The sequence below is a fragment of the Talpa occidentalis genome, unplaced genomic scaffold (genome assembly GCF_014898055.3).
Source record: "Talpa occidentalis isolate TD23 unplaced genomic scaffold, MPIMG_talOcc4v2.1 talOcc4.6, whole genome shotgun sequence".
In the NCBI taxonomy this organism is placed as follows: domain Eukaryota; kingdom Metazoa; phylum Chordata; class Mammalia; order Eulipotyphla; family Talpidae; genus Talpa; species Talpa occidentalis.
This window is the reverse complement of record NW_023604972.1, coordinates 11,853,843-11,869,476: the sequence shown is the minus strand read 5'-3', so window position 1 is coordinate 11,869,476 and position 15,634 is coordinate 11,853,843. Positions and strand designations below refer to the sequence as shown.

The following is a 15,634-nucleotide window of genomic DNA, read 5'->3' as shown; positions in this document are numbered from 1 at the left end:
ATTACTGTTCTAGACAAGGTGGCAACTCATATTAAGTCTCTGGAAAAAAGCAAGTCATTTTGGGGAATGACTAGTCATTTGACACTGGGGTACAAGAGTGGAAAGAAATGAGTCTGGAAGTCCCTGTGGAAGCCAGATCCTTCAGTTGTCCTGTAGGTCATGATAAAGATTTTGGAGTCTGTCTTGAAGGCATAGTGGAACTGCTTATGAGTTTACCCACAGAAAGATTTTCTGATTGATTTCCTTCCTCAAGAAGATCTGCTTTCTTGTGCCACAATGCATTTGCAAAGTATATTTTTATGACTTGGACAAGGAGATACGTGCAATGATTTTTGACTCACTTGGCAAGATTGGCTTGAAAAAAAAATCATTCATGAAACAGCTAAGGGAACCAGAAAGGTCCAGTTAAGCTCATGTGGTAGATAATTTCCATTCAGATTTTTGAGACACCCTTAAAGTAATGAATTAGTAGCAAGTTGCATTTAGAAAATCTTGGGTGCAGTGCTGAATTATCCGCTAATTCAGATGCATCATGTAATTTAGGGGGCCAGCAAACCAGAGGTTCCAAAGGGAAGTGAAAAAAATGTTAAGATCATGTTACAGTTAATATTTTGAAAAATCAATATTTGCTACCTTTACTTTGTGATCTATATTGCTTTTATTATGAGTCTCTTAAGAAGACGAGGGTTTAGGAGGTCTATAAACTTTTCTTTGTTAAGGATCTAGAAGCCTTTAATTGGACCAACTAGCATAAATCAAATAAGAGTCAGCAGAAGACTAATAACATTTACTAACACAGTATCATATATTGTGGTTGAATAGTCCCATCATTTTAGATGGAAATATTTTAGATGGGAATTCTCTTCTCTCCTGCAATTTCCATCTAAGCTCTTTCTCGAAACCAACTCACTCTCCGCCTTTCTCAGTCTCATAGGTTTAGAACAATTGAAGTTATATTGGAACTCCATAAGCCAGAGTTGAGTGTTTAATGTCTAAAGTGTCACTGTTCTGATTTCTTATGGAGTTCTAATTCTTCCTCCATTTGCAATCTGTACAGTTCTCTGCCAGAAAACATGATAATGGATGTTAATTTAAGGGCAAATCTAGACATTGTGATTGACTCAGTGCTTAAAACCAAAGCCAGCTGCATGGGGGCCATGACCTGCCATTTTATTTCTCTTCTCTATTGGTCAGTGTGTAACCCAGCAGCCAGGAAGAATACATCCTGACTGATAATTGTCAGCTTCTATCAAAAGAAAAAAAATTGTATACTTTTTCATAGCTCTTTTTGGAAGAAATAATTTTCTATTCAAGAATTTTTCAACAGATATTTCATGTGATTGCATGTATATTCTATTCTAAGTATGGACTCACTTACTTAGAAATGATCATTTTATCAAAAGCACTAGTACATACTCCCACTCTGTAATTTTCATGTTTTCTGATGTACCAGTGTTTTGTTTTATTGTTATTATTTTTTTGCACCTTAGCTCTTACTGAATAATAACTCTTAAGTAGAAAAACCTACATTTATACATATTTATACAACCTTATTCACTAAGGAGAAATTTCCCTGGTAGTACTTGAAAGGGAGTAACCGGTTAACTGAATGATAAAGTTTTGTTTCTTCTTTAAGGCTGTTCCTAGTAGTACACTTACTGAGTCCCTACCAAATCAGATGCTTGTAATTAGCATGAAGAGTAAGAGAGAAAAACATTTTTTAGCATTTTGTCAGAGTGTTAGCCTTTCTGTGCATCTATAAATTTTCATGTCTGTTCACCCCTCTTACTTTATCTTTCAGATAGCATATATAACTAACTACACAAATTTACTCTAGAAATTACATGGATTTTATCCACTCATCTACCTAGTTGTAATATCTTTGGAATTTTTGAGAAAAGAAGGTTGGAGCTAATTTAGAATGAACACAAGTATTTCCTTGCTAGAGTGGACATGCAATTTCTTTAGCATAGGAGAAGATATTTTTATAATATTCTGACTTGTAAGTAGAGAATAAAATTCTAAGAACCCAAATCTAATTCTATCAGGCTGTTCTCTGTTTCACAGCATGGCATTCCAGGGAGATACCAACCCATAAAAAAGAACCAAGCATAGTAGTTGACATATATTAGAGTTCAATAAATGTTAATTACCCTACTAATTTCCTTTTTTCTACATCCAAATCCTTTTGCCAGAAGTATCTTATTGTTTGATGAGAAATGCATATTTTATGTTTTCCTAAGTTAACTGCAAGCTCTCTATACTTTTTTGATGAAGATTTTGATAATGCAAAGTCTGTTAACTCCGTCATTTTTTTTCTTCATCTATCCCCCGTGTTTTGATATAATGAGGATTTACTATACCTGTTAATGCAACATAAATCTTCAATTTTATTATCTACCCCATCAGTAAACTAGCTTTTGTGAAAATTGAAGCTAAAATATATTTGATAAATGTTCCATCCTCCTCAATACCGAAACCTAGTTGGAAAATCATTTTTCAAGGAGCTTTTTCCAAAGGTTTTGAATTCCTCCAAGCCTTTAAGAAGTTGGAAATGTTATTAAGCATTTTGATTTCTTTTCCTTTCATCTCCTGTTTGGAAATTAATGTGTTGAAAAATTGCCTGCAAATGTTAAGGTTTTTTAAAGATATGGAATCTATTCATCTGTCTAATAAACCTGCATCACATTAAAAAATAATCAGTTCTTTGCTAGACATTTTAGCTAATCTTGGAAAGATTTTTGTCTTTGCTTCTTAGACCTTCAGATGCCTTTTGTTTTCATTTTTAGCACTAGGAAAACCAGGTGCTCTAACCATTTTCTCAAATGAGAATTTCAACATATAGTCAGTGTCTGATGTTTGTAAGGTAGCAAGACGTGGTCTCATTCCTGTGCTTCATAAAAGGAGATAAGAGGTAGACAAATAGGTAATTTAAGTGATCATGGGCCAGCCCTTTGTATTTTTGTTTCTCCTTTCAAAGTTGTGTCTTCTTTTCGCTGTAGAATGTGTCAGTATTTGACATAAAGTTCTCTGATTTATCTTCTTTGTGGAATCATTGTTCCATAGAGCTTCGTATAAAGAAGCAATTCAGAGACTGTCCCAATATGTCTGCATATGGACGTGCATATGGTTGATTCTAGCTTTAACTTTGAATTTCCAAATATGTAGACTGTATTCCCATAATGGCAGTTGAGCAATTTCTTTGTGATGGTTCAATTTCTTTCTCTCTCTTCTACATTCCCCAATCCTTTTCTGCTATATAGTATTAACCTTCCTGAAAAGACTCATTAAAAAAAATATCCATAACATCCATGCAAACAGGCACCAGGAAGTTTAGATAATGGGCCCATGCATTTGGCTGTTTGGCTCAAGCTGGCTGTGTAAATAGAAAGGAATGTGGTGTTAGGATTTCTCTACTCATGGGGATGAGCCTCACCATTCATTTAAATATATTGACCTCTAGAATGTGCTGGGTGCTCTGGAACAACACAATTTCTGCCTTCAATGGAGACATATAATCTACATGGAAGTAAATCCGGCAGGCTGCTCTGTTTACCATCTATCCTGTCTTCAGTTATTTAGGCTGAGTAGCAGTTGTCAGAGGAATTGTGGGTTTTTTTTTTTTTTAAGATTTATTTATTTATTTATGCAAGCACTGGGTACAGTCAGAAGCTCAGGAGAGTGAGAGAATTCACCAGAGCCAGAGCGGGGAGCAGAACAGGCAGAAGGACCAAAGTACACTGCTGAGGGGAGCAGCAGGCAGCAGGAGAGGTCTGCATGCCATGTGGGACCCTCACCGGTGGCTGGGGATCGAACCAGCGCTGCAGAGGCTGCAGGCAGCTTCACAGCTCAGTGCTCTACCGCTGCGCCACCAGGGGAGGCCCAGAGGAATTGTGTTTTAACCACTATTTTGGTAGAGCCCTACCTCGGATTTTTGGGGGTGATTTTAAAGAGTGAGATTCCTGAAAACATAACTGCGTCACATGTCTGACACTTAAGCCTGTAACAAAGGCATGGGGTGTTAAAAATGATTGATTGATGATTAATTTGTTTTTCAACAAATATTCACTGATACTTGGCATGTTTCAGGGACCCTTAAAATACAATAGTCAATGGGACAGACATGGGCTCTTCATGAGACTTTTGCTGTAGTGGATATTATAGCATTTAGCATTGAATAAGCTATTAATTATTTAATTACAATGTGGCATAGAACTACAAAGGGGAAACTGAGTGTTCTGTAAGAGCCAGTAATAGGAAGCCTGACCTTACCTCAGGAAGGAAATAACTCTTGCATTCATTGTAACTCTAAACAGTGCGTATGTTGAGGGAATGAGAAGGAAGCAGTGTGGGAGAACATCCCAAGTAGCACAACTGTGCAAAGGCCATGAGAAAGAAGGATTAAAGTATAAACTGGGGATGTGTAGCAGCTCAATTTGGCTGAAAATTTGAATAAAGAAAAAATGGGATTAGGTAGGTGAGAGCCCATCATGAAGACAATTTAAACTATGAAGGGTCTGCTTGGTCCTGTCAATGATTTAGGTCTTTCCATCAATGTTGTGAGAAGCCATTGAAATGTTTTAGATGGTAATTGGCATGACTGGAGTCTTATTCCCTCAGCAAAAGCTATTGTGACAGAAAACACTAGAATGGAGGAGGGTCAATAGACACAGGATCTAAATTAAGAGACTGCTATATGTGAGCAGAAAGAGATATTGATAACATGATTTAGGGGAGACAGAATGAAGAGGACAGACTAGAGAGATATTTCAGAGATAAAAATCAACAGGACTTGAGTGCCAAGACTCAAGGGAGGCATTCAAGTTTTTGTCCTGATATAACTGTTATGAAAACACTGAGAAAGACATACTGGGGAGAAAAGGAACTGGATAGTTTGATTTGGATAATGTGGTCTAATTTTTTGGTCCCTAAGTTACATCTAACTAAGGTGCCAGATAGCATCATTGTTATTTGTGTGTGAAGCTCATAGGAAGTTTCCTGACGAAAATAGACATGAGTGCTGTATATGGTAAAGACAAAACATGGGACAGAACACCTAGGAAGATATACATTTTAATGTTTGTAATGAAAACAATAACCCCAAGGGATATATGCACTCCTATGTTTATTGCAGCAATGTTTATAATAGCTAAGTTATAGAAACAAGCTAAGTACCCAAGGACAGATGAGTAGATTAGGGAGATGTGGCTTATATACACAATGGAATACTATTCAGCTATAAAAAAGATGAACTTTTGCCATTTGCAACAACACAGATGGGACTGATGGGTATAATGCTAAGTAAAATAAGTCAGAAGGAAAGACAAATACCAGACAAATACTTACATGTAGAATCTTGAAAAACAAAACCAGTGAATCAGACAGAACCAAATGAATAATAAACTCTAGAAGTCTGACTTTAGAATTGAGGTTACCAGAGCAGAAGGGAGGGGTGGATAGCAGGGTGTGGAGGGGCTCAATAGACAATGATGGAGGACAATGAGTGCCTTGGTGATGGGTGTGGTGTAGTAGCATACACCTAAAGAGGTGTGCTCCTATATCTCTTAATCATATATAATGCTGTAAATCTTGATACCACTATTAAAAAAGTTGCTTTTTTCCATTTTTTAAAAAAATAATTGTAAGAATCGTTAACTTTCCACAAGCACTTATTACATGTCCATGTTTGCCATTTCCTTTGCTAAATATGGGTATATGAAAAAGAAAGACCTCAGTAAATAATGTAGGAGACCTCTTCATCATAATCCTAAATTACTTTTTACATCATCCAAGGCAGTATACGCTTATTGTTTCCAGAGAAAACTCTCAGACAAGCTAAGTCTGTGCCTTAGTTCTCTGCTTCCTACTCTTTGCTCCATCTAATTTAAATTTTTGCAATCTTAAGTTATTTCATTCTTGTTTGACTTTGGTAGACTCGTTGGTAAGCCCATTTTAAAAACATTAACTCTTTATATTCTTGAAAAGCCTTTTGCCAGATTTGAGACACATCATCACTTTTGGTCTTATCTTCTTGGAGCAAGAGATAAAAAAGCATTGCTTCTTATACTAAGGATGCATTCATGTTTGTTTATAAGAGGGAACCAACCTCAGGTTATAAAATAGCCTTCCTATATTTTGTAGGTTATAAATTACTGATGACTTTGAGATTATGATGATATTGACTCCACTTCTGAAAATTAGGCCACACCCTTATAGTCTGTTCCTAAAATAAGATTCATTGGCAAAGTGAAATTTATAGCCTCTTTTATAGCTCTTATTCTTCAGAGGCTCATGGTTTAAAGTGGCCTACATTTTAATACTATATTTTTCAAATTATTGTCTTTGGGCCACCTGCATCAGAATCACTGGGGTGTGCTTGTTAAAAATGAACATCATTGAACCTTGTCTTCCAATTGTTTTAATAAAACTAGGGTAAACCCCAATAATTTGCATCCTTAATAAGCACCTTAGGTAATTTTTATTTATACTAAACTTTGACAATTGCTGTTTTGAGGAATGTCAACATTTGTACATCTCATAATTAGAGTTCTGAGCTAATGAGAAATTAAACTAAATTAAAGCTTAGCAAGTCAGGTTAGTTTCTTACCAATTTTGAAGACTGATAATCAAGTCACAGGTATTAACATATTTAACAGGTATTGTTCAGCTATTCAGTAATTAGAAAGGTCACACACATTATATATATGTGTGTGTGTATATATATATATACATACACACATTATGTACATATACATATATACACTTCTATTACATAAAATTTAATGTGATAAAAGAACAGAAATGGGCAGAAAAGGCAGAAGAGAGTGAGGTGCAGAATCAGGTGCACGTGAGGAAGAGGAATATTGACAAAATAGAGTAAAACTTGGTCCAAGTGTCGTCTTTCATTTGTTTTAGGGAATGTTTAACTTTAATTGGCATGCTCTGTGGGTTTGTGTTCTGCATGCCTGCACCTTTATGAATGTTTCTAGAGATTCAACTTCTTTCCTCTCTCCAGAACTAGCAAAAGTCTCTCCTTACTTCCCCCCTCCTAGGAAGAACGACGTGTGATTTATGTCGGGAAAATCAGACCTGACACAACACGGACAGAACTGAGGGACCGTTTTGAAGTTTTTGGTGAAATTGAGGAGTGCACAGTAAATCTGCGGGATGATGGGTGAGAATCTTCAAGATTATTTCTTGTTTAGAAGCTGACATATGTAAAAAATTATGGCCATAAGATTACTAGAATGAGAATGCTTTGACAGATGACATGTTGAGTTCAGAACCTTATTTATTTTCTTTCATCCCTATTTATTAATCTTTCTAGTTGAGATTTCCTGTCCCAGAAATAAGTATTTAGCTGCTTGACAGGACTATCACACTGATAAATGGATGTGGTGGATGTCGACATGGGCCCTGGTGAAGTCTCCCCAAGTAGAGGGAGTTCAGGTCACGTATGCTAATGCTCCCTCACTAGTTTTGAACTTTTCTTCTTTGTCCATTGCAGAGACAGCTATGGTTTCATTACCTACCGTTATACCTGTGATGCTTTTGCTGCTCTTGAAAATGGATACACTTTGCGCAGGTCGAATGAAACTGACTTCGAGCTATACTTTTGTGGACGCAAGCAATTTTTCAAGTCTAACTATGCAGACCTAGGTATGGATTTTATTGTACATGGAATGAGGAATCCATAATGTAGGGCTCAGAATGGAAGCAAATGTAAACTGGAGCTACGTTGGCCTGGACTATCACTTTATTTTACTAGAGGAGATATTTGAATATAGATTTTATCTTATTTTTCGTTTAAGTTGTATGAGGCAGTTTCAAGAGCCAGAGGCTTAGGTCTTGGATAAAAAGGGCAGAAGTAAATTCTTTGTACTATCTACCCAGATGCTGAACCTCTGTGCTTTTAGTGTGTGTGTGTGTGTGGGTGCTTGCTATGTGGTGTTTTATGTATACGTGTATTTAGTATGTTGTGTTTTGGTGCACATGCGTTGTGTGCATGTGTGGTAGAGTGTGTCTGCATGCGTTTGTGTTGTGTGTGTGTGTTTGTATATGCTGGTGCCTGGCATTGCTTTCTTGTGCCTATCCTGAGTCCTTTTATATCATTGTCATCACTTTCATGAAACAGAATATGCCAGCCTTTGTTTTGTTTCCTTCTGATCTCACAAACTCTCAAATTACATCTTGAGAGGGGGAATGAATTTCATAGGCTAAATCACACTATGCTTTCTTTAAAACAGTAGATGAAAAATATGTGGCGTTTTGTTTTGTTTTGTTTGAGTGTGTCCATGTGCTAGGCATTTTCTCATGTAATTACCAGAACCATCCTAGCAGGTAGAGAGTGTTATACTCGTACCATTTCACAGATAAGGAAACTGAAACATACATAAGGACATTTTGTTTCTGTCATAAAACTTTTGTAGATTCAAAGGGTAAAATTTGGAAAATATAAAAAAGTATTAAGAAAAGTAGTAAAATCACCTATTATCAGCCTATAACGTAAGATAACAATTGTTACCTAATATGTGGTTTGACATGCAGTATTTTGTTTAGAATGTCTAATTTCTTATAGTTAAGTTCATATATATGTAATATATATATTTCCTTAATTAATATTATATACATTTATTTTCTAGACTTAAATTTCGTTAGTCATTGAGGTCATACATATATATATTTATATACACATAAATAAATTCTACTTTTATCAATTAATATCATATGAATTTATTTTCCAGACTAATTTCATATGGTTCAGGTGACATGATATATACATATCTATATCTACCTATAAACTTGTGTGTATATATGTATATACATATATATATATATATATATATATACACACATATATAAATTCTACCTTTCTCAAATTTTACATATTTATTTTCTACTGGAATTCACAGGATTGAAAATAATTTATATTTTAGTATGTACAGTATTCTCTTCAGTGAATTATTCCATTTTCTTTAGCTTTTCCATTATAGCCAAACCTTTATTCAATTTTTAATTTTGTTATAAATAATGCCACAATGGACATCTTAATTTCTTTTCCAATTTTAATTTTGTTCCTTTGCAAAACCTTCCCTATCTAATGTGTGCATTTTGAGCCTATAAATTATTAGATGAATAAATGAAGGAAAGAAAATGGCAAATGTCTCATGCATGTGACGTAATTATTTTAAAATAATTTATAATCCCAAAATTAACATGTAAATCTATTCCCATGCATTACCTTCCTGCACTTGCATTGACTTGGTATGAAGAAAGGATTGAATATCTAATACAGGGTTTTTTCCTCCCCTCACAGAAGTGATGTCTTGCTAGAGTAATTGATATAGGTGGTGTGCATTGTTCAGGGGGAATATGCTATAATTCACTTCACAAGCTAAATAGATAGTATGAAACACGAGAGAGGCAGCTGACTCTTAGAGAGATAGACGCCTAGGGATGAAAATATAAAAGGTGGCAAGTCATTTGTTCAAATGTTGGCTGATAAAAACAGTCAAGACAGATTGAAGTCTTGAGTTGATTTGACTTATTTTCTTCAGTGATGAAGGCCAGGGTGTTTCTAGTCTCTCAAAACATCTAGAGTTTAAAATAAGCTACCTAGAGGGGCCTTTAGATTGCGATTCATCACTAGTAGAGGGAGGATTGTATCGTGCTTCCAAATTGAACTGGAGCCTCCCTGAAATACTTCTAAGAAGAATGCTTCCCCTCTCGTTATCTTTCTGCCTAGCCAGCAGCAGTAGAAACTCTGCCATCACTAAGCCAGCTCTGTATTTTCTGAAAAGCATGTTTGATGTGTATTGTAGTAGCATGGTTTTTCCAATCCCCTTCAGCCCTACAATTGCATGAAGGGTAGTAAATCTGAGTGTGGGTGTGGTGTAGTCAAAAGATCCCTGGTTTTGCAGACTTGATAGTTAACCTGACTTAATTTCTGACCTTGAACCAACAGTTAAATATCCTCAGCTTCTGGTTCTCCATTTGTCCAACTTCCAATAGTGTTGTTATGAAGATTTAATAAATGTTAGTGAAGTTGTTTGCACAGTGCCTGGCATAAAATAGATGTTCCATAAATAGTAGCTATAGTGATAAATAAAAGTGAGGGCAATGGAACAGAGGTAGAAATTTCACATTATTTTGAAATGGAAGAATCAACACTAGGACTAGCATTAGAACTGAAAAACATCATATATATCCTGTATTAGTTTCCTGAGTTAAATGCTTTAGATCATGAATAATGAATAAGGTGAACTGGACTTATAGAGGGACTAAGAGCTTACATGTGTGTCAAAAATAGTGAAAATGATGTGATACAGATTAATTTTAGAAAAACGTGAGCTATTACTTTAGGTAGACTTAATCAAATTTGCTCCCCCAAATTAAGTTAGCTCACACATCCTATTTCTCTGTGACCATAGCCACTTACTACAACTTCTGTCTGTCACAATACTCTCAGTGTGTAAAGTAATGATTCCTGTTGCTATATATGTGCTAGTTTCATAAATGAGACTCAGAATCTTAAGGAACGATCCAGGTTATAGTAGTGAAGCTGGGATTTAAGTCTACCTTTCAGTCTTATAAACAAATGGGTCTTTCTCAAAGACTACAGTGAAAATGCTTAAAGAGGAAAGATAGAAATTAAATTAGGACTGTAGGACCAGCGCAAAAATATGTGTTAGTATTAAGTCGAGATTAATTTTGATGAGGAATTAGCTTGGTGTACAACTTATACTTACATATAAATTCTGATGTTATATAGAAAACCCAATATAAGTAATCTCATTATAAGTAATCTACATTATAACTAATAATCTACATTATAAATAATCTATATTGTAAGTAATCTCAAAATTTCCTCCAAGGGAAATATGTGTGTACGTTCTGGACTATACTATGCTAACCTCACAGCACACAGACAGTCTTACCGGAAGACTCTTCCTCCTTCATTGCAAGTGGAATTCTGATTCCAAGTTAATCTTTAGCAACAAGTAGAACTTTTTTTTTCTCTACAAACAAATTTTCATTTGAACAAAGCTCACAAGGCTTCAGTCATACAAGCAAACTGTCCATTAGGCTTTGAATAAAAAGGAAGAAGCCAGTATCATTTAGGAATTGACCTTTTAAGTTGATAGTGAAGAAAAAATGGCATTTTTATCTGTGTTCGTTTATCTCAAATTGATGGTAGTTGCTATTGTTTTTGTACTTACTTGGAAAAACTTGTTGAAAGAAAGGCAGGAAAGGCAAGGGATTAAGAATGAAAGAAAAAAAGAGATGAAGGAATTCCCTTGTCTTTAAATCTAAGATGGTTACAGTAGGTCGAAGCCCAGGGAGCAAATCAGCCTGGAGCTGGGGAGCTTGAGGATTGCAACCTTTATAGCCAAACAACTCCTGAGGTCAATGCTACTGTCTTCTTGCATGCTGAGCATGGTTATTTTGAGACTTATTCTGAGTAGAACCCAGAGGATAGTTTAGTAGGATAGTTCATGATTCTCAGACAGACTTTGTCTTCCATTCACATAAGTATTCTCTGTAGCATGAACATATTCTCAAGAGGCTGTCTAAGATTATATTTCCAAGTTTATATTTCCAAGATTTCCTTTAAGACCTACAGGGATAGCTGCCTTTTTCATAGAGGTCAACAGAGAAAAAAACCAATTTTTAACAAAATTCCACATTACATCCATCATTGCTAAAACACAAAGATTTCGTGAAGGGCTGTTTGAAGTAGCTTGTAGAAATTTGCTTCAAAGCTGACTGAAGGATCTAGACCAGGACTTCATTTGTACCTGCATATCAGTACATTTTCCTGCCTCATGAATGAATAGAGACTGAATTTACCTTCTCTAAACATAAAACATTTCCCTAAATCTTCTAATTTGGGGAGAGTGTGCTATACTATGGTGGGGTGTCCTGAAATATAGACTAGTTACCCCTCCTGCCTCAAAGGGAAGCAGAGGGGTGATAAGTGGTGAAGTCAATGATTTCTCTCCTCATTTGACTTTAGGGTCAATCAACTCAGTCCAGTTGAATAGAAAAATTCATTCCATTGCCTTGTACCTCCCCATCCAATGTATGGAGGGAACTTTTAACATGCCAAGAAGGGGAAGGGGACACATTTTTTTGCAAGCCTATTTTGTTGCATAAATTGCTATTGAATCAAGCAATCTTGACCTAGGTGCTTGAGGCAATAACCATTGGCTAAGGGGTATCTAATCTCACCTGGTTTCTTTCAGATTCAAACTCAGATGACTTTGACCCTGCTTCCACCAAGAGCAAGTATGACTCTCTGGATTTCGATAGTTTACTGAAAGAAGCTCAGAGAAGCTTGCGCAGGTAACATGTTCCCTGGTTGAAGATGACAGAGGGACGGTGAATACCTCACGGGACAGTGCGTCCTTCCCTAACAGACTATTGCAAGTCATACTTAGGAATTTCTCCTACTTTACACTCTGTACAAAAAAAACAAAACAAAACAAAACAACAACAATACAAGAACAACAGCAACAATGGTTTACATGAACACAGCTGCTGAAGAGGCAAGAGACAGAATGGATATGCAGTAAGCACATGTTTATTCATGGGTGTCAGCTTGGCTTTCCCTGGAGTCTCTTGGTGAGTGTGGGTGAGTGTGTGTGTGTGTGTGTGTGTGTACATGCAAGAAAGCGTGCTGGGTTGGGGAAAGTATGTGCATTCAGGTGAGGAGTGGGGGCAGCTGGCCAGAGTGTACAAGGGCAAACCACTTCAAATGGCAGCAGTTCCATGAAGACACACTTAAAAACCTAGAACTTCAAAATGTTCCTATTCTATTCAAAAGGAAAAAAAAAATGCATAAATTCAAAAGGAAAGAAAACCAACCAGCCAACCACAAATCACCCTAACATGACAGCCGCTGATGTCTGGGCATCAGCCTGAGTTCTCTGTTTTTTAAGAAAGTGCAAAGTCAACTCGAAGCAAGCTTTCTCTCTTAAGGTAATGAGTACACGACAATCTGGAAGAAACCACAGGTTCCGTAGAACTAATATCCTTTCCCTCTCGTTTCCTTTTTTCTTTTTTCCTTTTGTCATGGAATCTGGGTGGGAGAGGATACTGTGGGCGGGCACTGGAATGCTAAACTTTCCTAACATTTTGAAGATTCTGTAGTTCGTCTTTTATCCTGACACCCATGTAAATGTCCACAATGCTGATCTCCACCGCAAATTTCAAAAGCCTTGTCAATGGTCAAGCGTGCGGCTTGTTCAGTGGTTCTTTCTGAGGAGCAGACACCATATTACATGACTGAAGAGAGTCGTGGAAACTCTCGGGGATGTGTTCAGATAGTGTCATGGCTACATTCTCCGATGTAGTTAAGTATTTACAGATGTTAAATGGAGTATTTTTATTTTGTGTACATAACTATACAACAATGTTCTTTTTTGTTACAGCTATGCACTGTAAATGCAGCCTTCTTTTCAAAACTGCTAAAATTTTTCTTAATCAAGAATATTCAAATGTAATTATGAGGTGAAACAATTATTGTACACTAACATATTTAGAAGCTGAACTTACTGCTTATATATATTTGATTGTAAAAAAAAAAAATGACAGTGTGTGTGTCCGTTGAGTGCAACAGCAAACGATGCTTTCCGCACATCCATCCCTCTTAGGTGACTTCCGATTAAGCATCTTGTCAAGAAATATCCTAGTCCCCTAAAGGTATTAACCACTTCTGCGATATTTTTCCACATTTTCTTGTTGCTTGTTTTTCTTTGAAGTTTTATACACTGGATTTGTTAGGGGAATGAAATTTTCTCATCTAAAATTTTTCTAGAAGATATCATGATTTTATGTAAAGTCTCAATGGGTAACCATTAAGAAATGTTTTTATTTTCTCTATCAACAGTAGTTTTGAAACTAGAGGTCAAAAATCTTTTTAAAATGCTGTTTTGTTTTAATTTTTGTGATTTTAATTTGATACAAAATGCTGAGGTAATAATTACAGTATGATTTTTACAATAATTAATGTGTGTCTGAAGACTATCTTTGAAGCCAGTATCTCTTTCCCTTGGCAGAGTATGATGATGGTATTTATCTGTATTTTTTACAGTTATGCATCCTGTATAAATACTGATATTTCATTCCTTTGTTTACTAAAGAGACATATTTATCAGTTGCAGATAGCCTATTTATTATAAATTATGAGATGATGAAAATAATAAAGCCAGTGGAAATTTTCTACCTAGGATGCATGGTAATTGTCGGGTTGGAGTTGAAGTGTTTCTTTTGGGGAATTCAGCTTGTGCAGAAGCGGTGTTCCTAGTTGCACTAGCATGGCCTCTGATGTGACCATGATGTTGTTCTTGATGACATTGCTTCTGCTAAATACAATAAAAAAACTTCAGAAAAACCTCCATTTTGAGCATCAGGATTTCATCTGAGTGTGGAGCGCCCCTGGAATGGAAGTCAGTAAAGTTTGGAGTGTGTATTCAAGTTTTTAAATTGAGATTCGATGACAGTTTTGGCCAGCGTGACTTTCTGGAAGACATGATATACCTACTACTCAATCGTTCGTTCTTTTCCTTTCTCTCGCCCAACACGATCTTATAAAACGGATTTCACCCCGGCCAATGCAGCTAATTTTGATAGCTGCATTCATTTATCACCAGCATATTGTGTTCTGAGTGAATCCACTGTCTGTCCTGTCGGATGCTTGCTTGTTTTTTGGCTTCTTATTTCTAAGTAGATAGAAAGCAATAAAAATACTACGAAGTAAAAGAACTTGTTCACAGGTTCTGCGTTACAACAGTAACACATCTTTAATCCGCCTAATTCTTGTTGTTCTGTAGGTTAAATGCAGGTATTTTAACTCTGTGTGAACGCCAAACTAAAGTTTACAGTCTTTCTTTCTGAATTTTGAGTATCTTCTGTTGTAGAATAACAATAAAAAAGACTATTAAGAGCAATAAATTATTTTTAAGAAATCGATATTTAGTAAATCATACTATGTGTTTAAGGACCAGATGCGTTCTCTATTTTGCCTTTAAATTTTTGTGATCCAATTTTAAATACATTCTCCTTTTGCCCTGGATTGTTGACATGAGTAAAAAATACTTGGTTTCTTTTCTTACATATCAAAAGACAACACCGCCGACGTCATGTTGAGGATTAATTTGTCCCCCCTCTGGCCTGACTAATATTGTTACCATGAAGATAGTTTTCCTCCATGGACTTCAAATTGCATCTAAAATTAGTGCAAAGAGAGAATAACTAGACCATCCCTATGCAGCTTTTGTATCTTATGCAGACACTGTGGGTAGCCCATCAACATGTAAACTGTATTCCTTTTACTTTTATGTTTAACTTTTGTGGAGAGAATATTTCAAATGAACACAAGCCCCTCATCAGTACTGGAGGCAAATTTCAGCATAGATCTGTAGAATTTCTAGATGACCACGGGCCATTGCCTTCATGCTGTGGTAAGTACCACATCTGCAATTTTGGTAACTGAACTGGTGCTTTAGAAATGTGGGTTTTTGGGTTTTTTTTTTAAAGAGAGATGTAGCAGAATAATTCTTCCAGTGCAACAAAATCAATTTTTACTAAGTGACTCGAGAGCGGCGTTTGGGCTGTCACCATCGAAGTAGTA

General features: G+C 36.0%; 1 protein-coding gene across 5 annotated transcripts in view; it reads left to right on the top strand.

Annotated features, from left to right (window-relative positions):
• Nucleotides 1-13,040, top strand: part of PPARGC1A (PPARG coactivator 1 alpha) — a 612,967-nt gene extending 599,927 nt beyond the window's left edge. For all 5 annotated transcript variants that reach the window (XM_054687884.1, XM_054687883.1, XM_054687885.1 and 2 more), the window contains 3 exons: nucleotides 7,053-7,174; nucleotides 7,508-7,659; nucleotides 12,246-13,040. In XM_054687884.1, the coding sequence (XP_054543859.1) occupies nucleotides 7,053-7,174; nucleotides 7,508-7,659; nucleotides 12,246-12,349 (378 nt within the window). In that variant the 3' untranslated portion in view covers nucleotides 12,350-13,040. The remainder of the gene's footprint in view (nucleotides 1-7,052; nucleotides 7,175-7,507; nucleotides 7,660-12,245) is intronic.
• The last annotated feature ends 2,594 nt before the right edge of the window (nucleotides 13,041-15,634 follow it).